This window comes from Oncorhynchus clarkii, chromosome 33 (genome assembly GCF_045791955.1).
Source record: "Oncorhynchus clarkii lewisi isolate Uvic-CL-2024 chromosome 33, UVic_Ocla_1.0, whole genome shotgun sequence".
NCBI classification, from domain to species: domain Eukaryota; kingdom Metazoa; phylum Chordata; class Actinopteri; order Salmoniformes; family Salmonidae; genus Oncorhynchus; species Oncorhynchus clarkii.
This window is the reverse complement of record NC_092179.1, coordinates 8,537,500-8,561,334: the sequence shown is the minus strand read 5'-3', so window position 1 is coordinate 8,561,334 and position 23,835 is coordinate 8,537,500. Positions and strand designations below refer to the sequence as shown.

The window sequence follows — 23,835 nt, the reverse complement described above, 5'->3', positions numbered from 1 at the left end:
CGTTCGTAAAGTATTCAGAACCCTTGACTTTTTCCACATTTTGTTACCTTACAGTCTTATTCTAAAATGGATTAAATGTCTGTTTTTCCTCATCAATCTACACACATAATGACAAAGCAAAAACCGAAATAACTTATTTATAAAAGTATTCAGGCCCTTTGTTATGAGACTCGAAATTGAGCTCAGAGGCATCCTGTTTCCATTGATCATCCTTGAGATGTTTCAACAACTTGATTGGAGTCCACCTGGGATAAATTATATTGATTGGACATGATTTGAAAAGGCATACACCTATCTATATAAGGTCCCACAGTTGACAGTGCATGTCGGAGCAAAAACCAAGCCATGAGGTCAAAGGAATTGTCTGTAGAGCTCCGAGACAGGATTGTGTTGAGACACAGCTCTAGGGAACGGTACCAAAACATTTCTGCAGCATTAAAGGTCCCCAAGAACACAGTGGCCTCCATGATTCTTAAATGGAAGAAGAATGGCCATCCAGCCAAAACTGAGCAATTGGGGGAGAAGGGCCTTGGTCAGGGAGGTGACCAACAACCCGATGGTCACTCTGACACAGCTCCAGAGTTCCTCTGTGGAGATGGGAGAACCTTCCAGAAGGACAACCATCTCTGCAGCACTCCACCAATCAAGCCTTTATGGTAGAGTGGCCAGGAAGCCACTCCTCAGGAAAAGGCACATGACAGCCCGCTTGGAGATTGACAATAGGCACCTAATGGACTCTAAGACAATGAGAAACAAGATTATCTGGTCTGATGAAACAAGATTGAACTCTTTGGCCTTAATGCGCCTGGAGGAAGCGTTGCACCATCCGTAAGATGAAGCATGGTGGTGGCAGCATCATACTGTGGGGATGTTTTTCAGCAGCACGGACTAGGAGACTAGTCAGGATCGAGGAAGGATGAACGGAGCAAAGTACAGAGAGATCCTTGATGAAAACCTGCTCCAGGGCAATCAGGGCCTCAGACTGGGGCGAAGGTTCACCTTCCAACAGGACAAGGACCCTAAGCACACAGCCGAGACAATGTAAAAGTGGCTTTGGGACAAGTCTCAATGTCCTTGAGTGGCCCAGCCATAGCTCGGACTTGAACCCGATTGAACATCTCTGGAGAGACCTGAAAATAGCTGTGTAGCAATGCTCTCCATTCAACCTGACAGAGCTTGAGAGGATCTGCAGAGAAGAATGGGAAAAACTCCCCAAACACAGGTGTACCCAAGAGAACTTGAGGCTGCAATCGCTGCCAAAGGTGCTTCAACAGAGTTTTGAGTAGAATACTTACGTAAATGTGATATTTACATGTTTTATTTTTAATACATTTGCATAAATTTCTAAAAACCGGTGTTTTGCTTTGTCATTATGGGGTACTGTGTGTAGATTGATGAGGGGAAAAAAACATTTTAATCAATTTTAGAATAAGGCTGTGGGAAAAGTCAAAGGGTCTGAATACTTTCTGAATACACTGTATGTAACCACAGCTCTGCATAGCCTGTAAGATATTTATTTTACACCAATAAGGTTTATTTATTGACTTATAGAAGGCCTAGCCAACATATTAAGGTCTATTTGTCTGCGGGTTCATTCAGGTTCGGGCACCCCCTTTAAAAAATGATCGGGCCCGTACGGGTCCTCAGTTTTGGACCCGAGAAGGCCTCTAGTCCAGACGTGATGTACCAAGTGATTGTGGAAGAAGGCGGATTTGGTGATATATTTTATGTGGGGCTCAAAGGAGAGAGTGGGACCAGAATGACACCCAGGTTTCTGACCACAGATGATGGGCAGATGGAACAGCCATTGATGGACATTACGAGGTCTCCCACTTTCTTGAGGAGAGCCTTGGGAGCCAGCAGCATGACCTGTTTTATTACTGTTGAGTTTGAGTAGATAGGATGTCATCCAGTTTTCATATCCTTGATATTTGATCAGAGACGGGGTAGAGAGATGAGGCGGGTTTGGTGTGGATGTAAATCTGGGAGTTATCCGCATAGCAGTGGATGTTGAGACCATAGTGGCAGATGATCGGGCTCAGGGGAAGCATGGAAATAATGAAAAGCAGAGGTTTGAGGATGGAGCCTTGAGGCACTCCTTAGAGCAGCCTTTCCAAAATAGCTACAGTATTTTTCTTACAACAGTACTTTCTAGCTGCAGAGGGGGAGCTGAGCCTGCCCTTACAAAAAAAGATTGCCGTTTTGAAACTGCAGTGAAAATGCAGTGACTGCAGTCGACTGGTATTTTGGACGCAGTAATTGCAGAATAACAGCAGTGTACTGCAGTTATACTGCACTTACACTGCAAAAGTACTGCAGTAAAAAAAAACAGTGTTATTTTGAACATAGTGTTATTTGCAATATACTGTACTGCAGTTATACTGCACTCTAACTGCAGTTATACGTCAGTGTACTGCAGTTATAATGCATTCTGATGGCAATTTTTTTTTGTAATGGTGTCAATGATAAAATACAGGCCCCACTGAATACACTCTACTTAGCCCAGAGTGGAAATCAGGAATAGTTTCACCTATTGCACTCTATATAGGACCCTGATGCTAATTTTAACTTCACACAGACACCTACACACAGTCAGCCAGAAGCAGGGTTGAGCTGCCTACCGACTGACCTTTGCCAAATCATTGTTAAATATAGGTTGTGGTAGAGGCATGAAGGCATTCTCTGTGGTTCTCATTCTCTGTGGCTCTCTGATTTCATATTTATTAAACTGGTCCAATCATTCAGAGATTTGATAAGAGCTTCACATGCTACTCAGAACTAGGGCATTCTGATATTTCTGACTTGCTAACTGGTTGAGCGTGGTATGTGTATAACTATAACCATTTTCCTAGTTCCGACTAGAACGTGAATGCGGCAAAAGTCAAGACTGCACTGACACTGTTGACCTGCAGGGATGGAAGACTGCCCTGCTCCACAGGCCAAGATTAATACCATGGCAAAGAATAGGCTGACTGCCAAGGCATAGTAATCTTCTTACTCTCACCTCTCTCTCTCTCTGTATCGCTCTCTCTCTCTGCCTCTCCCCCCTCTCAATTCAATTCAAATTACTTTATTGGCCTGGGAAACATATGTTTACATTACCTCTCTCTTTCCCCATCACTCACTGTCTTTATATGGCACACAGCACTCCATCATGTATCAACTGTTTAGTCTTCCATGTGGTTGGTGGCACTGTCACTTCTAAAACCAAATTTAAAGAGCTTGTACTTCTACGATAGCGCTGAAGGTTTAGGAACGTCCTGTTTCGTGATTGGACCCCACATTTTGATTGATCGCACTGTCATTCCATATATCGTCCCCGATAGGACAGAACACAGAAGGTCTCTCCCACTTTTCTCCGTGAAGGACAAATTCATTTATAGCGAGGACGTTCGGCCTCTGTGAGCCGCCGGTTGCAGTAGGAGCGGAGGCGCCATTTTAAGACACGGAGAGAGTGAGTGGAGTACTATGCAATATCTAACATAATTCGAATTTAAAATGTTACAGTAGAAGGGAATATTAAGGCTTGTCTTTACTGTAACGCTGTGTTTAGGACGTTTAGAATGTTTTATGTTGCTAGCTTGTCTTGTGCAACTGTTCCACCTTGGGAAAGCTAGCTAATCAGTTGCTCACTAGCTAGTAGTAGTGAGCTTGCTAAATAAGTTATTATAAGTAATTTAGCTAACTTGCCAAAATAGCTCGTTAGCTAACACCAACAATAACATGATGGAAACGGTTTGCATTTCCATTCCATGTTATCTGCATGTCAAACTATAGCTACATGTTCACGTGACATTCCAACCCCCTTCCTAGCCTGCTCTCAGTGTCAGCTGAGCTGTGTTACTGCTGATCGTGTTTCTATAGCAAGGTACTGTAGTGAGCTAGCTTGCTAACATTCGCTTTCATTCTACAGCCCGGTTTTGGCCATCATGTATCCGACCACACTAACACAGTTGTCCCGGGCTAATCCCTTCAACGCCCCGCTCTTCTCCCTCCAAGAAACCGAGGAGCCCAAACAGAGCCGCAACCTCGCTGCCGCAGCAATCGCTGGTAAACCAATGTTCTGCATGCTAACTAGCTAACAAGTACAGTTAGCATGTAGCTAGTTAGCGAGCAAGTACGCAGCCAACTTAATCAATGATGATGAGACGAGATACCAATTTTATTAATGTGATATTTAATAGATATCAACATGTGTTATTTAATAGATACGATAGCTGGTCAAACTTTTAACGCTATCTAGCCACTGTCATTAAATGTGGAATGTCAAAGACAGGCTAGGCCTAGTCTATGGAGGACATGGAAGGGCAAATGTAAACTTTGAAATATGCCGCAGGTATCTGAACTGAATTCATGTCTTCCCTCAATCGCTGTTTAAAACTAAGGTGAGAGGCCTCTAACTCAAAAGGGCAAAGTAGTAGTTAGGCAAATGTCTGTGTATTGCTTTCTAGCACACCAACCGGCTAATGATATGCGTCTGACCCCTAGACGGGGGCATTTAATTGGTTCTCAATTCGGATAAGTGTGACAAGTTTTGTCTAGATTTAGGATCACTTGAAATGCTATCCTTTTTGTAACGTAAAGCATGGCCTTCAACCACCCCTCAGTTATATTCTGACCATTGCAATATTATTGCTGTTTTTCATTGTCGCTTGAAACATTTCTATGGAATGTTTTTACGGTTTAGCCAGCCTAGTTCTAAAGGTGACATATTTGGGTCAGGCTTTTGGTTAGTTTTAGAGTTTGCTGGCCAGTGTCCTCTTTTTATAGCCTTAATACGGTGCTGGTTGGTTGATTAGTTATACAGCTAGTCTGCTCTGCTAGAACATTGCCTGTTGCACAAGAGTCTGCCCTCACAGGGAGTAAATGTTCCATGTGTGCATGGCTCTTTGCACCTTTGACATAGGCCTATGCAGACGACATAGGACAGGACACACACAATTAAGCTCCACTTGTATTTGCCCTTTAGCCTAGTGAAGATGCAGTTTGCTTTTACTTATTACCACTTTTCTAATGAACAACATCAAGTCCCCATTTTGAAAGTATTGCCTGACTCTTTCTTCAGAGGGAGACAGCTGTGAGTTTGGCTCACGGAAGTATTTACTCCTCTGTGGGTTTGGTGGCATCATCAGCTGTGGCACCACACATGCTGCCCTAGTGCCCCTCGATCTGGTCAAATGCAGAATGCAGGTCTGTCTAACCCTGTGGCCTGGTGCCACTCAAAACCCAACACGCTAACATGTTTTTGTTGTCTGAAATGCATTAGTTTGCATGGGAGAATGGATGTATCAAGCAGCCCGGTTTTGTGCAGCTGTGGTGGAATCATTGTCATTGTTCAACCTCACGTTTTATCCCACCTGATCACCTGATTTAAAAAATATATTTTCGAATGACCCACATCGCATGGTAAGTGTGTGATTCACAATCACCAGTGTTCCTGAACCTCCCTGCCTGCTACCATTCCCCTTCTCAATCCAAAGCTGAAGGACTTGTAGGTCACTGAAAGGTCAGGAGTGACAATGGGAAAATGTTTTCAGAAATGTCACCCTGCTATTTATAACATGATCAAAGTGCAGCTATGCATTGCTAGAATTTAGCCTATAGCTTTATTAAGTTAGTCCAAAGGCCCAAGTAATTTACACCTCAATGGAATTATTCCTAGCTTTAAATTGACTAAAGTATAAATGATGCATGTATTTATGCAAGCTATATGTATTTTAGCTAACTATACAGCTCATGCTTCAACAATATTTTCTTTTTTTGTAAAACCTTTTAGACATTTTGAGTCAAGTTAGAATTCAATTTTTATTTTATTTTTACAGATTTTTAACGATTTTTAACCCTGTTTTACGATTACTTCATCAAATGAGTGAAATAAATCCTGGGTATATAATAATCAATTTAAAATCACAATCAGAGGTCAGTTTCAATTCAGGGAGTACACTGTAAACTGATTCAAATTTTAAAATTAAAATAAACGTATCAGAGAAGCATTGGGGTAAATTGGAATTTCAGTTAACTTCCTGAATTGAAAAATAATTTACCTGAACCCTGATTCACAAGTGTTTGAAATTTTAACTGGCTCATTCCCTGGTGTGTTATAATGTAATGGTGGCATGTTTGTTGGTGATTATTGTCCTGTGTTGCATGTGTCGTGACTGCATGTTGGGCATGTATTGTTTGTTTTTTTGCTGCAGACTCTGCAGATGTGAGCTGTGAATTTGGCTCAACAAAGTATTATGCCCTGTGTGGCTTTGGGGGTATCCTGAGCTGCGGCCTCACACACACAGCTGTTGTACCCCTCGACCTTGTCAAGTGCCGCATCCAGGTTTGTGGTACCCCCTGTAGCTGCCTGCTGTGTGAAGGCCTCCATAGCTCCTGAAAGGAAAGGTGCCCAATCCCAAATGTACCCTTAATTCCTATGCACTTGAATAGATGAAGAAAAAATTGGGTGGGAAAACTAGATTTGTGATTGGGTGGAAGATTCCTGTAGATTAGCAGACATTAGATAAATCACTAGCTATAACTAGTCATGTTAATCTGGATAACCCCCTAGTTCACAACCTGTAACCTAGCTAGTTTTTTTTATTTTTATAAACATGGCCTTGAAACCTTAGATAAAATTACCTAGATTTCAGCCCATAGCCCATTGTTCCTTTGACTCTCTGCTAACCAATTGTTTTTTCTTCCTTAGGTGGACCCTGACAAGTACAAGAGCATTGGCAAAGGCTTCTCCCTCACACTGAAGGAGGATGGAGCCCGAGGGCTGGCTAAGGGCTGGGCCCCTACATTCATCGGCTACTCCATGCAGGGTCTCTGCAAGTTTGGTTTCTATGAGATGTTCAAGATTTTCTACAGCGACATGCTTGGAGAGGTCAGTCAGGGGTAGTAACCAATGTGGGTAGAAACTAACACGGTTGGATTCCCTGGTTTACAGTGTTTTAAAGGGACTCGTTCACCCACCAACAATCATAAATGACATGCTAGTTAGCAGGCGCTTTTATCCAAGTACAGTACAATGAGTGCTTACATTGACTAATCCCTGCGTGACTTTGGTGTTGCTAGCCTACACAGGACCACAGCTGACTTCGCCCCCTCTCATCTAACAGGAGAACACCTACCTGTGGAGGACATCCCTGTACCTGGCTGCGTCTGCCAGTGCAGAGTTCTTCGCTGATATTGCCCTGGCCCCCATGGAGGCGTGTAAAGTGCGTATCCAGACCTGCCCCGGCTACGCCAACAACCTCAGACAGTGTGCTCCCAAGATGTTCGCAGAGGAGGGAGTATGGGCGTGAGTAGATTGTGTTTGTGGTGGTCTATTAGTTTTTGTTTTGGAGACTGTATAACCCGGGAAAGTATTCAATCCTGCTCATGGACAGTTACGACGTGTGTATGCTTTTGTTCCTACACTAGGTGAAACAAATCTGATACAACTTGTAGCCTTGAATACATTAATTGGGTGTTTCTTGGCTGGTATGGAATGTAAGCCTACAGAAGTCATTATTGCTCTGCATAGCTGATTTGAGAGGTTACCACCAAACACGCTCCTTAGATCCACCTCTGGAGGGCACTCCTGTGCTGATGCTGTTGTCTGAGTGCTGCAGCTCCAGCCTGGAGGCCCTCAGCAGCTTTTTGGCTGTACAGTTGGAGGTGCTTGAGTCATTGGTGTGTGAGAGCAGTCTACCTGCCTCCCAGCACCTCTGCTGCACTGGCAACCCTCAGTTTCCCTGGTGGGACCCTACCAGTGCAGCTATGCTGGGGGATGGACAATCCCATAGACCCTAATGTTGTTTTCCAGGTTTGTGCTGGGATAGTCTAACAGTTTGTTCTTCTTTTACACTCTTGTCTGGTGAAAGTTAGTGACCACCATATGCTTTCACCTATGGTTTCTGATCAGAGGGAACGAGAACTCTGATCTGCCTGCTTGGAACTGACATTCTTCCTTCTTTCTCTCCCTACCCCCCTTCCTTTCTCTCAGGTTCTACAAGGGTGTGGTTCCCCTGTGGATGAGGCAGATCCCCTACACCATGATGAAGTTTGCCTGCTTTGAGAGGACTGTGGAGCTGCTCTACAAACATGTGGTGCCCAAACCCCGCGCTGAGTGCACAAAGGGCGAACAGCTGATCGTCACCTTCACTGCCGGCTACATCGGTGAGTAGTACCACAGGAAATAGGATGAAGGTGGCCCTAGGTCTAGTAGTTCACCTAAAGTCCGGTTTGTGTAGTCCTTGTAATAACTAAGGTTAGGATTGTGGGAAGCGTAATATGATCCTAGATCTGGGCCCAACTTCTACCCAGAGAAACCTGGGTCGTATTCATTAGTGCACACCATAGCAAAATGTTTTGCAACAGAAAATGAAAATAAGCATTTCTTATTGTGCATGTACAGGTAGTTGTCCCTCCCTGTTTCAATCAGTTTTCTTCCATTTGGTGACTAGCAAAGATGACCCAGGCTTCTGTTTGATGGTATAGTGGGCCTATTTTGGATTGTGTGCTGAGCATTTGTCTGTCCGCTGCAGCTGGTGTGTTCTGTGCCATCGTGTCCCACCCAGCGGACTCAGTGGTGTCTGTACTGAACAAGGAGAGTGGCAGCACTGCTGCCCAAGTGCTCAAGAAGCTCGGACCTAAAGGTGAGTGGACAACCGAAGGGCTTGTCTTACTTAGGAAATGCATCCTTCCTCAAAGTTATCACGGATGTGATTTGTGAAACTGATTTGGTACCTCGGGTTACTTTATCCAATCAAATCCTCTCTGATTACTGGGAGAGGGGGGGTAGGTGGGTGTGATTTATTTAATTCCCAATTCCAACAACACGCTCCTTAGATCCACCTCTGGAGGGCGCTCCTGTGTTGCTGTATAGTCAGTCTACTGAATTATGTTTTTAATTTTTTTCTCTCTTGCATATATAACTGTCCAACATTGGGTGTTTGGCCTGCTCAAAGAAACAACAAAGCAGATGTAATTTATTTATACACTTCCAACAAACACCTCCCCTAAACATCCCTTCTCCCATTCTCTCCCCCTCTTAAGGTGTGTGGAAGGGCCTGGTTGCCCGTATCATCATGATCGGTACCCTGACGGCCCTGCAGTGGTTCATCTATGACTCCGTGAAGGTCTACTTCCGCCTGCCCCGTCCCCCTCCCCCCGAGATGCCAGAGTCCCTCAAGAAGAAGCTGGGGCTCACTGAGTAAAAAAATTAACAAAAGCCCACCTTCCCGACATCTCCGGGACCCCCCTCTCAACTCACACCTCACCACCCTGGCTGCAGCACACAGCTCTGTTTTCTATATTTATGTTCCTAAAGCAGCTGCTCCTCTCCAGGCCCAGGGCTGTTCCTTCCATGTATATTTAAGAGAAAGAGAGACCGGAAGGAAGGGATCCATGTTTGTTCCCCCTCTGCACTGAGGTTTATGAGAGTATATGTACTGTAGAAACATGGTCTGGTTTTATTGAATCATGTCCATTAGTTATGTGGAAATTATATATAATTATTTAAATAAATGATTCCCTCTGAAACATGTCCGGTTTTAATTCTTGAAGTTTTCCACTGCAATTAAAATAATTTGGGTATTGGGGTACTTAAGCAATCAGGCGCGGGGGATGGTATATGGCCAATATACCACGGCTAAGAATACAACAACCCTTAGCCGTGGCCACAAGGTTCCTTATTGTTATTATAAATCGGTTACCAGCACAATTGGGGCAGTACATGTTTTGTCTTACCTGTTGTATACAGTCTGTTATAAACTGGGTGGTTCGAGTCCTGAATGCTGATTGACTGACAGCTGTGGTGTATCAGACTACACCACGGGTATGACATTTGTTTTTACTGGTCTAATTACGCTGGTAACCAGTTTATAATAGCAATAAGGCACCTCTGGGATTTATGGTATATGGCTGATATACCACGGCTAAGGGCTATGTCCAGGCACTCCGAAATGTGTCGTGCCTAAGAACAGCCCTTAGCTGTGGTATATTGGCCTTATACCACACCCCCTCGTGCCTTATTGCTTAAATATACTATGGATGTCAGGCAATCAGCATTCAGGGCTTGAACCACCCAGTTTATAATACACATTTTAAGCTGCCTGACTGTTTTCAGGGTGGCTTCAAAGTCCAACTAGAAACAATAAGGGCTGTGTTTTGTGTAGGCTTACCCTGGAGTGACCGTTTAGATGTGTAAACCTCTAGGAGAAGGTGACTTGTCAATTTATTTACACCCCCCCCCCCCCCCCACACACACACACACACACACACACAAATTGAAATGCTAATGTTGCTATCATAAAGAACTATAAATGCCATGATCTGGACGAGACTAGATTTGAGGCAAAGGTAAGCATCGCTGGATTTACCAGCTAATGTTAGCTAAATGTAGTAATTAAATTGGCTACATTTCTTTAAATGGACAATTCTGAATTGTCTTGTGCAAGTTTTAAAATGACACAATAGCTGTTAGCAAACGTGTCCGCTAGCGATTACGTGCAGGAGCTTGCAGGGATTTGTAGTCTTGCATGTCTACTTTGATGCTAAATAGCATCTCTGGATCTGAGTAATTAGAGCTGAATATATTGATAAAAGCCATCTTGTCCGGGAGACGTTTACTGTACATGGTTACCAAAACGTCACGCTAGGGTAAGCCTACAGGATGAAACAGCCCTTATTTGACATGTTTCTAAAATTCCCTAAGGGAAAAATGAATGGTAGAAAAAATGACACGAACCATTTCCTTGTTGACCGCTAGGTTTTGTGGGTATTATGTGGAGCTCTACCCTCAGAAATAGAAACAGGTGCAGGATTTGTTTATGATCTCTACATGAACACTAGAGGGAGCTATATACTATGTACAGCGTTTGTCAGAATGGCACCCTATTCCTTTGTTAAACACAAACAATTATTCTCCCTAGTGATGCTCTTATCTGATGACTGTCTCTTGATAGAGGATCACCCCATTTATAAAAAAAAATGCGTCCTATCAGAAAAACAAAGTTGCCCGCGTCATTCTGTCTTGTAAAATAGGTGCAGGGCTAGGAGGTGAGCAGAACTGCCTAAGGCTCTGGGGAATCTAATGTATCTCGCATGCGGCACAATGAACCCGAGGCATCACATCGACGGCCTCCCAATGTTAATTGGACGGCATTGTGACTCAGTAACCATGTCATTATAATCCATTTGGTTGCTCTTAATAATGGGGTTTTCACATTTCCGTTCTCTGAAAGCAGCAGACACAATAGAAGCAATGTTTCCAGGAAATGAAATGTGGGTTGTGTTTGCGTACCTGGAGCTCAGGTCTGCTGAGGTTGGGGGGGTGGTCATGGGATATGGATTCCCATTTCTCTGTAACCCCTTGGTGACCTCTGTATAACCTGGTAACCATTTTGTGCTTTCAAATAGGAATGACTCAGATGTACTCGGCTGCTACTGCTGTTTGAAAAAACAGGGGAGGGTGGGATGTCGTTCCCATAGCAACGATTAAAACATTCCCTAACCAGAAACCGTGGATTGATGGCAGCATTCGTGTGAAACTGAAAGCGCGAACCACTGCTTTTAATCAGGGCAAGGTGTCTGGTAACATGACCGAATACAAACAGTGCAGCTATTCCCTCCGCAAGGCTATCAAACAAGCTAAGCGCCAGTACAGAGACAAAGTAGAATCTCAATTCAACGGCTCAGACACAAGAGGCATGTGGCAGGGTCTACAGTCAATCACGGACTACAGGAAGAAATCCAGCCCAGTCACGGACCAGGATGTCTTGCTCCCAGGCAGACTAAATAACTTTTTTGCCCGCTTTGAGGACAATACAGTGCCACTGACACGGCCTGCAACGAAAACATGCGGTCTCTCCTTCACTGCAGCCGAGGTGAGTAAGACATTTAAACGTGTTAACCCTCGCAAGGCTGCAGGCCCAGACGGCATCCCCAGCCGCGCCCTCAGAGCATGCGCAGACCAGCTGGCCGGTGTGTTTACGGACATATTCAATCAATCCCTATACCAGTCTGCTGTTCCCACATGCTTCAAGAGGGCCACCATTGTTCCTGTTCCCAAGAAAGCTAAGGTAACTGAGCTAAACGACTACCGCCCCGTAGCACTCACATCCGTCATCATGAAGTGCTTTGAGAGACTAGTCAAGGACCATATCACCTCCACCCTACCTGACACCCTAGACCCACTCCAATTTGCTTACCGCCCAAATAGGTCCACAGACGATGCAATCTCAACCACACTGCACACTGCCCTAACCCATCTGGACAAGAGGAATACCTATGTGAGAATGCTGTTCATCGACTACAGCTCGGCATTCAACACCATAGTACCCTCCAAGCTCGTCATCAAGCTCGAGACCCTGGGTCTCGACCCCGCCCTGTGCAACTGGGTACTGGACTTCCTGACGGGCCGCCCCCAGGTGGTGAGGGTAGGCAACAACATCTCCTCCCCGCTGATCCTCAACACTGGGGCCCCACAAGGGTGCGTTCTGAGCCCTCTCCTGTACTCCCTGTTCACCCACGACTGCGTGGCCACGCACGCCTCCAACTCAATCATCAAGTTTGCGGACGACACAACAGTGGTAGGCTTGATTACCAACAACGACGAGACGGCCTACAGGGAGGAGGTGAGGGCCCTCGGAGTGTGGTGTCAGGAAAATAATCTCACACTCAACGTCAACAAAACTAAGGAGATGATTGTGGACTTCAGGAAACAGCAGAGGGAACACCCCCCTATCCACATCGATGGAACAGTAGTGGAGAGGGTAGCAAGTCTTAAGTTCCTCGGCATACACATCACAGACAAACTGAATTGGTCCACTCACACAGACAGCATCGTGAAGAAGGCGCAGCAGCGCCTCTTCAACCTCAGGAGGCTGAAGAAATTCGGCTTGTCACCAAAAGCACTCACAAACTTCTACAGATGCACAATCGAGCGCATCCTGGCGGGCTGTATCACCGCCTGGTATGGCAACTGCACCGCCCTCAACCGTAAGGCTCTCCAGAGGGTAGTGAGGTCTGCACAACGCATCACCGGGGGCAAACTACCTGCCCTCCAGGACACCTACACCACCCGATGTCACAGGAAGGCCATAAAGATCATCAAGGACATCAACCACCCGAGCCACTGCCGGTTCACCCCGCTATCATCCAGAAGGCGAGGTCAGTACAGGTGCATCAAAGCTGGGACCGAGAGACTGAAAAACAGCTTCTATCTCAAGGCCATCAGACTGTTAAACAGCCACCACTAACACTGAGTGGCTGCTGCCAACACACTGACACTGACTCAACTCCAGCCACTTTAATAATGGGAATTGATGGGAAATTATGTAAATATATCACTAGCCACTTTAAACAATGCTACCTTATATAATGTTACTTACCCTACATTATTCATCTCATATGCATACGTATATACTGTACTCTATATCATCGACTGTATCCTTATGTAATACATGTATCACTAGCCACTTTAAACTATGCCACTTTGTTTACATACTCATCTCATTTGTACATACTGTACTCGATACCATCTACTGTATCTTGCCTATGCTGCTCTGTACCATCACTCATTCATATATCCTTATGTACATATTCTTTATCCCCTTACACTGTGTACAAGACAGTAGTTTTGGAATTGTTAGTTAGATTACTTGTTATTACTGCATTGTCGGAACTAGAAGCACAAGCATTTCGCTACACTCGCATTAACATCTGCTAACCATGTGTATGTGACAAATAAAATTTGATTTGATTTTGATTTGGGGGGGGGGGGGGGGTGTTGCTGAGCATGGAATATTCTCCCAAAAGTGTGAAATTCAGAAATGTCTCTGTACAAGTATTGATATCATGGTATGAATTATTCATTCAGTCAGTAATGTTGTCCTTTCTTAACTATATTACTTTTGGTGTTATGTAGCCTAATGTATCATGTCTACACTTGTTTCATCCATTAGTCCTGGGAAGTCCATAGCAAGTCTACCTACCACCTCAAGCAACATAACATTCCAGAGATTCTCAGTACTGCCATAGATAACTAGCCATCCATTCGAGTTGGATTAGTCGTATGTACAGGATACATAATAATACAATCGAAGGACGTGACGTAATGGCTCGGTGAAATAGAATAAACACACATTTCCTCAAATGAACATCATCTTGTTGTGTAAACTCTAAAAGAATGGCTGCTGATGGGGACACGCTCGGTTTGCTATTTTTACCCTGGTAATATATATCACTGTGGACTACTGAGGTGGCGACAGCTGCAGCTCATCAGTGGCAGTTCTCCCAATCCCCAGAGAGACAGGCCTGCCAATGTTTTTCCACTTCTAACTTGACGTGTTTTTTAAAATAATGCAACTGAAGATAAAACTGAAGATATCCAATGCGGAACTGAAGACTACTACTATAAGGTAGCACTTTGGAAAAAAGATTTGGAACACATGATATTGGAAATAGTCTAAGCCTGCCCTGGTGATATTGGAACTATTTTCTATCGGGCACTTATCGCTGTCTCTTCATGATTTGACGGCACCACAGCTGACCACAGCACAGAAAACAGTTCATATTAACATCCTTTCTCCTCTGTGTTGTGCGCATGTGTGAATGTGTGTGCGGTCATGCAGAAGTGTGTGTCCCCACTCCATTGTGTTTCTGTCCTTGTGCTGGTTTTGTGGAGGTCACTCTGAAACAGGAGCCTGTGTCACAAAAGCCGGGTTGAGTTAAGGGGTGGGCTGAGCATGAGTCTTGTGTAGCCGAAATGACACCGTGTTCCCCATGTAGGGAAGCCATGGCCTCATGGGCCTTTGTCATGTGTAGTATGAAGGTTAATAGCAAACAATGAGTTACTGTTTGGGAAACTTGAGGTAAAAATTGAGGTGTATCATGTGATTATTGTTTTTCTTATTGACTACTATTCACACGTGATGATATACATAGTTGTGTGATACACATTCAGGGACTGTGTCCAAGAAAGAGATCAGTTGTCCAAAGTGTGAATGCAAAAATAATTGTCCTTTATTACATTGAAAACATTGATATTAACCATTCACAATTAGAGAATAAATAAAATCGCATCTGTTTATCAATTGTGTTTTTTGAAGGGTCAGTTTTGACTCGTGTCCTTTATTAGAAGGAACAATGGCTATTATTGGACGAATTGGATTATGCTGAGCCCCGGGGAACCGGTTTATGGCCCGTTACGTGAATGGGCAAAAACTGTGAAGGAGGAGTCCCCTTCTCAAATGGAACAGTATTCTGCGCTGCTCAGTCATGTTGTCAGCATGGTGCATTGTCCAGAAACATACAACATCACGATCCCAGAAAATATATGTTTGAATTTTCAAATTAGTTTTCATTGGGAAGGCAGATAGTGTTTTTATCAAAAATCAATCACTTTCGCATGTGATAACACAGAATCCTGCTCATTACTCCAAAGGGATACTTTGAGATTTTGGCAAAGAGGGCCTTTACGTACTTCTCCAGATTTAGATGAACTTGTGGATACAATTTTATTGTCTTTGCATGCAGTTTGAAGGAAGTTGCTAACTAGCTATTGCGCAATGACTGGAAGTCTATGGGTATCTTTTAAAAAATATATATTTGACCTTTATTTAACTAGGCAAGTCAGTTAAGAACAAATTCTTATTTTCAATGACGGCCTAGGAACAGTGGGTTAACTGCCTTGTTCTGCTAGACTTCCAGTCATTGTGCTAATGCTAGTTAGTATTGGATCACAAAACAACCTCCAACATCCTTCCTACTGGACACAGAGACGTATCCACAAGTTCATCTGACTCTAGGGAAGTACACAAAGGGCATTATTGCCAAAATTCCGAAGTATCCCTTTAATTATGTGACTTTTGTTTTAAGGCTCCTGGCTCGTGCCTGGAGGCAGCACGATTCCAAAACGAATGCAATGAACTTTCACCCTTTGCAAAACACGCTTACCCGAGCGCCCATGCCAGATTAATTGAATCCCGTCAATGTTCAAAAGCATTTAGAAGGAGTGTGATTGGTCACATGCTAGCTCCTTCTAATTATCCATGTAGCTGATTGGTCAGAGATTACAAACCGGGTAGTTAGAGCCCTGAATGCTGATTGGCTGAAAGCTGTGGTATATCAGAATGTATACCATGGGTATGACAAAGTACTATTACTGTTCTAATTACGTTGGTAACCAGTTTATAATACCAAGAAGGCATCTCAGGGGTTTGTGGTAATGGCCAATGTACCACGGCTAAGGGCTTTATCCAGGCAATCTGTGTTGCGTCGTGCTTAAGAACAGCCCCTAGACGTAGTATATTGGCAATATACCACACTCCCTCTGGCCTTATTGCTTAATTATAATGTGGTTGTGACCCAGTGAGGTCAAGAGTAGTACCCTTGGAAATCAAATGATGTGTACACATTGGCACTCAACCCAATACATGGCATATGAACACAGCATTGACAGTAATGATAACTAAAAACCAGAGTTCTGTTACTATGCACAATTGATAGCTGAGTTTGTTATAGGCCTACACCTGGTCACCACTATTGGTCTTGAATCTAATTGGTTCTACTCTGATAACTTGGTGCACATAGGATGCAAAGTCTAGTTAAGTCTACACATTCACTGCAGTGCCAATCCATTACACGTATGATGAAGGTCATCGCTGATAATGTTGCTGGGTAAACAGTATGAGGACTCAGCCCAGTGACTTTCCAACATACAAACACTAGATAGCACATAGTTGAGCATTTGCTTGGCTACATACAGTAATGCCTATGTGAGTGTGTGTAGTACTGTGTTTCCTAACTCCAGTCCCTGAGTACTCCCAACACAACACATGATCGTTGTGGCCCTGGTCAAACTCACCTGATTCAACTCATTGAAGGCTTGATTAGATGACAAGTTGAATCAGGTGTGCTTGTCTGGGGCTACGACAAAAATGTGTACTGTTGAGGGTAATCGAGGACTGGAGTTGGGAAACACTGGTCTAGTTGTGCTTGGTGCCATACAGAGGTTGGCCATTTCTGTCACATGTCCCATTCCCATTAAATTCATTACAAATATTTTGGGGGATACATTTAAACCAAATCTCTTAATCTCAAGTGCCTCACATTACAACAAGCATCGCTACTGCTCATGACCTTCTTGTAAATGGCGTGACTGGACTGTTCGTATGTGTCATTGTGCCCAGTGGTCACACGTACCCACTGTGTGTGATGATAAGGATATCTGACAGGGAGAGAGGGAGGTGTAGGGATAGGGAGAGACAGAGACAGAGCGAGACAGATAACTTGCTGCACCACACCACACACTCCCTGCTTGCATGTTCACCACACTATGCCCTTGCTGCAGCTGACTGGAAGTCCTTAGCAGGATCAGTGTCCTCTCATCTCATTGGCTGAGTAAGTAGGAGCGACTTAAACCCCATTGGGTGCCATGCCTTCATGTGTGAGATTCATAGGATTGCAGTAACATCAGGAGAGGGAGGGAGGGAGAATAGCCATCTAATACAGTATGTGATACATGAGTTTACCCCCTCAGTTAAATGAATCTATTGGACGACAGTGGAATAGATATAACAGAGTGGAATGGAACACAGTGAAATGGAACGCCGAAACCTTAGTAGGTTTACCATATGCCTATGTTAAAATATACATATATATCCACCCAAAATCCTGGGAACACTAACACATGACAAATGGGAGGACAAACAAGGTAGCACTGAGCCAAAGTAAACATCCTAGCGGCAGGTTGTGGTCTGTATAGGAGACAGCCAGTGTCTATTATCTTTCCACTGTCTGGATTCATTGACATCATCACTCCTCTCTCTCCAGTTGACTTGTTGCAGTAGTTACAATAGGAGACCCTCAGACCCTTGAAATATTACATCATCGTACTATGCCCTTTACCCAAAGACCGTCATTGTAAATAAGAATTTGTTCTTAAATGACTTGCCTAGTTAAATAAAGGTTAAATATATATTTTTTAAATAGAACCCATTACACTGCGCGGGAATGATAAAGATTTACTGTCACTCTAAAAAAAATGTTTTTGTCAAATTAAAAAAGTTTATAACCTGGCTGCCTTAACATTTTTAAGTACAATTTGGATTTTGTGTTGAGTTAACGCAATCTAAAGTTACCTAAACCTAGTAAAGTAAGTGGAACTGACAAGTTGGATTTAATAACTTGAGTGAACAAATAAATGTGCTTCAACTGATTTTTTTGTGTCCTAACAAAGCTACTCAAGTTGTTTTGACAAACTATGAAGTGGAGAGGAAGTATTGGATAGTCAGGAAAACCTAACTTTTTGTTGTTTTATCTTAAAGTTTGTAATCTAGCTGCCTTAAAATGTTAAATTATATCAACTTCCTATACAGTTGAAAGTACTTAGAAAATGTAACATTTCAGAACTGACCAAATCTTTGGAATGATTTCAGTAGGGAACATTATGCTCCCACCGGTCTCATGTGTGAGATTTTTAATCAGTTCCAAAACTGGCAGCGCACTCTATACTAATGTCACCACTAACTACAATGGAATTCTCTGTAATGGTTACAGAAACGTTTTGTTACTTTTTACATGTGGTTGTTTATCTACCTTTGTTGAATCCACTAACTGAAGTCACTCTGGATAAGAACGTCTGCTAAATGGCCAACACGTAAATGTACATTTACAGTTGTAAGGCATGCTAGGAATTATTCTAATGAGCTCGCCAAAAAAATCAGTTGAAGTCATCTGAAGGTCCCACAGTTGACAGTGCATGTCAGAGCAAAAACCAAGCCGTGAGTTCGAAGGAATTGTCCATAGAGCTCCGAGACAGGATTTTGTCGAGGCACAGATCTGGGGAAGAGTACTAAAACATTTCTGCTGCATTGAAGGTTACCAAGTGGCAGCCATCATTCTTAAATGGAAGAAGTTTAGAACCACCAAGACTCTTCCTAGAGCTGGCCGCCCGGCCAAACTGAGCAATCGGGGGAGAAGGGCCTTGGTCAGGGAGGTGACCAACAACCCAATGGTCACTCTGAGATAGCGCTGGAGTTCCTCTGTGGAGATGGGAGAACCTCCCAGAAGGGCAACCATCTCTGCAGAACTCCACCAATCAGGCCTTCAGTAAAAGTCACATGACAGTCCGCTTGGAGTTTACCAAAAAGTACCAAAAGACTCTCAGACCATGAGAAAAATATTCTCTGGTGTGATGAAACCAAGATTGAACTCTTTGGCCTGAATGCCAAGCATCACGTCTGGAGGAAACCTGGCACCATGCCTACGGTGAAGCATGGTGGTGGCAGCATCGTACAGTGGGGATGTTTCAGTGGCAGGTTGAGGCAAAGATGACTGGAGCAAAGTACAGAGAGAGAGATCCCCCCCCCCCCCCCCTAGTCCCTTCCCTACCTCACTTCTGTCCGAGGAAACAACAATTCTACAGAGATTTCACAACAAATAAACAATCAAGAATATGAGGGGGGATATACAAACATCTCAATACAGATTAAAAATACAAAAACAGAAATAAGTGATCAGTAAACCTTAGACAAACTTGCTTGGACTGGATAACTTGCGTAGCACTCCGGGTCAGGGCGTTACAGACATGACATCTATCACACTCCTCATTTACATGTGGATGTCAGACAATCTGGATTTGTAAAAATGCACCCTATTTAAAACCTTAAATTGTATGAGACCAAGACGAGCACAAGATGTAGTGGAAATGTAGTGGAGTGTACTTCATTAATCGCCTCATCCCACCACTCTTGTGTAAATTCAACACCCATTTCCCGTTCCCAAGCAGATTTCATTTTGTTGGTGGAGTGTTCGGCCAATGACAAAATACACAGATAGATCTGAGAAATGACTGCTTTCTATCGAAGTAATAGAGTCAATATGTCATCCCAGGGTTGGCAAGGGGGTGGAGCTGGGAAGACAGAAAATTGGGAGGTGATACAATGCCTAATTTGAAGGTAACGGAAAGAGTGAGATGGAGGCAAAGAGTATTTAGAGGCCAGGTTGGGAAAACTAGAAGTCTTGGAAGCACTTAATAGCTTTCCTTGCCCTCTAAAACACAACCCAACCAAGCCTCACTGCTTCTTGACACAATACCCATCCAACCCGGAAGCCAGCAGCACCAATGTGTCGGAGAAAACACTGTACACCTGGCGAGCTGGTCAGCATGCACTGCGCCCCGGCCCGCCACAGGAGTCGCTAGTGCGTGATAAGACAAGGATATCCCTGCCGGCCAAGCCCTCCCTAACCCGGGTGATGCTGGGCCAATTGTGCACCGCCCCATGGGCCTCCCGGTCGCGGCCGGCTGCTTGAACCCAGAATCTCTGGTGGCACAGCTAGCACTGCAATGCAGTGCCTTAGACCACTGCGCCACCCGGGAGGCCCCCCCTGCATGTTCAATGTGCAGACGAGCAGGGAAGCAGAGTGAGAATTTCACTTTCTTCTCATGCAGTTTGCGCTTCACATTGAGGAATTTAGTTCTTGCATCCGCAGAAGTGTAGCTGGTCTCTGCCCTGCCTCTGGAGGATTCGCTCCTTGTCATGGTAATAGTGAAAATGGACGATAAACACTCTAGGCTTGGAGTTGTCGTCTCCGCCCACTGGGCAGGGGCCAATGTGGTGGGTTCTATCCATCTTCGGGGGTGACGGAACGATGACCGGACCCAGCACATCCGTGAAGAATTCTGACACGAACTTAACTGACTCCCCTTCTTCACGTTTCTCTGGTATACCAACAACACGAAGATTGCAACGGCGAGAACTGGATTACAGGTCATCGGTCTTGTCAATCGGCTTTTGGTTTTCAGAGCTCAGACGGCGACCATTTTCTCAAGTGCTACCTTGCGGTCACTGTAGTCACACAGGTCATGTTCAAAGCCATCAATTCGGCGGCCTTGTTCATCCGCAGCGGCTCGGACACCATCCAGGAAGGTGGAGAAGGGGGCCAGAACAGCATCGATGGCAGTTTTGAGCTGAGTGGCAATGGTAGCTGTAATTTCTGAGACTAGAACCGTACGCAGGTTCTGAAGATCTGTGGGGAGTGTGACCGCATGAGGCTCTGTTACAGTTGGACTGGAGTCGCCGCCATTACCATGCACTTTTGCCATTGCGGTTGAAACGTTAGTTACAGGTCTTCTGCTCCTCAGGTCATGTGACATTTGAATCAAAAAGGTAACTTACAAACTCATCAATCAAATATGATATTTAAGAAAGTGGAATGCAAAGTACAAATTTGGCAAAATTATCTAATGCGTAGGAGCCTCGTCCACGAGCTTCTTCTCCATTCACATGCTAAACTGGAACTCCGTACAGAGAGATCGTTGTGAAAACCTGCTCCAGAATGCTCAGGACCTCAGACTGGGTCAAAGGTTCACCTTCCAACAGGACAATAACCCTAAGCACACAGCCAAGACAACGCAGGAGTGGCTTCGGGACAAGTCTCTGAATGTCCTTGAGTGGCCCAGCCAGAGCCCGGACTTGAACCTGATCGAACATCTCTGGAGAGACTGAAAATATCTATGCAGCAACGCTTCCCATCCAACCTGACAGAGCTTGAGAGGATCTGCAGAGAAGTACTGAGTAAAGGTTTTGATATTTATTTAAACGTGACATTTCATTTAAAAAAATAATATTTTATTTTTTTAAATAAGCAACAATTTCTAAAAAACTATTTTTGATTAGTCTTTATGGGGCATTGTGTGTAGATTGATGGGGGGGGGGGGATTTAATCGATTTTTGAATAAAATGTGGAAAAGGGGAAGGGGTCTGAATACTTTCCGAATGCACGAAATACATACGTGCCTTTTCATGAATTTGTTGATATAGTCATCAAGCCTATTGAAAAGATTAGGGGACAGGACCCAGAAGTATGACAGAGGATGACTTCACTTGCACATCGTATTAGATGCATTCATTTAGAACAAGTGTCAGGACTTTTTGAGTTTGGTGAGAAGGAGGTGGATCATACGGGGAGGAGAATATTGTGGTGGGTCGTTCCAAGAAACATGCACCAATATTGAATTTGAACCGAAGTGCCATTTAATATAGATCACATGGACAATTCAACAGATCAGATCTTTTATATGAATAAAGACTTGCTAAAGTGCCGAAATTCAGCATTTTTTACATGTCCCTTCTGTTCTAGGAAGATTGTAACCCTTTTAACCCCAACGTTTTCTCCAGGTTTCACCATCATTTTGAAGCCGTAGATATTTTGTTGCTTTGACAAAGTTATTTGTGAAGAATATTATTGAGTTACAGTGATTAGTGATTCATTTACCTCTGTACCTCATTTTTAAGGTCAACCCTGTTACGTGACCTGAACTCTTGTTTTAATATGGTGAAACGGTTCCTTTCAAAAGGAAACATTGAACATCTAATAGTCAAATCATAGTGTAAAAGCAGGTGAGCTGGTTCTACTCTTTTTGGCAGAAAACTGAGTGGGTTGAGCATAACAAATCAACCATATTGCCAACAGATAGACAGGCTAGAAATGTTTTAACATGTATTCATATTTTTGGTGAAGCTTGTGCTCAATTGACACTCCCTATTGCACACAACAAGCTTCCATTCACCCTGTCACAAGGAGATGAATGGCTGTTTTTAAGATGAAATCGTCAACCCTGTTACAGTCAACCATGTTCATTTATTTGGCGCTTAAGTCTTTTTTTGTGTGTCAGTCCTTATGAGATGGGAAAATGTGTTTTTTTTAATCAAGTTGAGCCATGTGCTATTTATGAAAATGAGGTGAAATCAAATGTTTTTACTTCTCAAAGGGCAACAAATTGGCGGAACGACTCTCGTATCATCATGGAGAGGTCCAAGGGTTACCACATTCTTCTTCATGGAATTATGTGTAGTCTACTCATGATGTCAAGAGAGGATTTCAAGAAAATGGCTCAACAAGGAAATCATTTATTGGGTGATGTTTGTTATTTAATCTGGTTATGTTTGTGTAACAAATCAATAACAGTGTTGATCACACAAAAAAAAGCTATGAGTATCAAAGTTTAGACAATGTGTACGCCGCCATCTTGTCTAATTCAAGCCTTCTCTCATTGATTGAGACAGGTGTCTGTCAAAACGACATATGGCACTTTGGGATGGACCCACCTCTCAATCGATGAGAGAAGACTTGAAATAGACAAGATTGCGGCGTACACATTGTTGAACTATATAATGGAGCAACAAAAAAAAAGTATTTATTCTAATGGAGCATTTTCTAAAATCAAACGGACCATTAATCATATTATCTGGTGTTACAATCTGTAGCTAAGACCATTGAAGCTTGTGAGCTTACTATAAGTTAGGTCTACCTATATTAGAATCACATGTTGTCAATCACCATAGTCTTTAAAACGTGTAAACCCTCTCTGCAGGTGCTACAGTTTTCATTTTCCTATTAAAATCCATTGAATACACCTAGGCTGTGTAATAGGCCTATCATATATATACATATATATATACATATACACAGTACAACAAAGCATAGACTAGATTATACAGTACATGCACATAACGTTTTGTAACAACCAGAGATTGATTCCTGGGGAGACAGCTTGAATTAATGTATTTATAGGTAGCCGTTGCTATCACAACAGAGCAGCTCTTAAAATTTCCTCTTCTGTGTGTGCGGAAATGTATCCCCATGCCGTTTTAGTCAAATGAACGTCAAGTATATAATTTGTAGCATTTTAACTTACACTTTCCTAGCCTTAAATATGTATCCTAACCTGCTACATTAATTCTCATCATCTGTGTAAATGCTCTAACTGCTACGAAAAATCACATCTGACAATAGCTGTAACCCATCTAGCCCAAATCTGGTCCAACCGTCTGACCACATATTTCACAATCT

General features: G+C 43.5%; 2 protein-coding genes and 1 non-coding gene across 5 annotated transcripts in view; 2 read left to right on the top strand and 1 right to left on the bottom strand.

The window, feature by feature from the left end:
* The window catches only part of LOC139392792 (pyridine nucleotide-disulphide oxidoreductase domain 1), a 783,634-nt gene that overhangs the window by 680,604 nt on the left and 79,195 nt on the right, over positions 1-23,835 (bottom strand). The window lies entirely within an intron of this gene.
* LOC139393326 (solute carrier family 25 member 3-like) lies at positions 3,246-9,516 on the top strand. 3 transcript variants are annotated; one of them, XM_071141894.1, is made up of 8 exons: positions 3,246-3,454; positions 3,914-4,050; positions 6,198-6,328; positions 6,695-6,874; positions 7,110-7,291; positions 7,979-8,151; positions 8,520-8,630; positions 9,031-9,516. In XM_071141894.1, the coding sequence occupies exons 2-8, from the start codon at positions 3,930-3,932 to the stop codon at positions 9,189-9,191; spliced, it is 1,059 nt and encodes a 352-aa protein (XP_070997995.1). In that variant the 5' UTR covers positions 3,246-3,454; positions 3,914-3,929; the 3' UTR covers positions 9,192-9,516. The 3 variants fall into 3 exon arrangements, with proteins under 3 accessions (XP_070997995.1, XP_070997996.1, XP_070997997.1); XM_071141895.1 differs by lacking the exon at positions 6,198-6,328 and adding an exon at positions 5,066-5,190 and having other exon boundaries at positions 3,271-3,454; XM_071141896.1 differs by lacking the exons at positions 3,914-4,050; positions 6,198-6,328 and adding an exon at positions 5,066-5,190 and having other exon boundaries at positions 3,419-3,454.
* Positions 7,539-7,771, top strand: LOC139393349 (small nucleolar RNA SNORA53). The gene has a single exon (XR_011629780.1). It is a non-coding gene; the product is annotated as a small nucleolar RNA SNORA53 (small nucleolar RNA).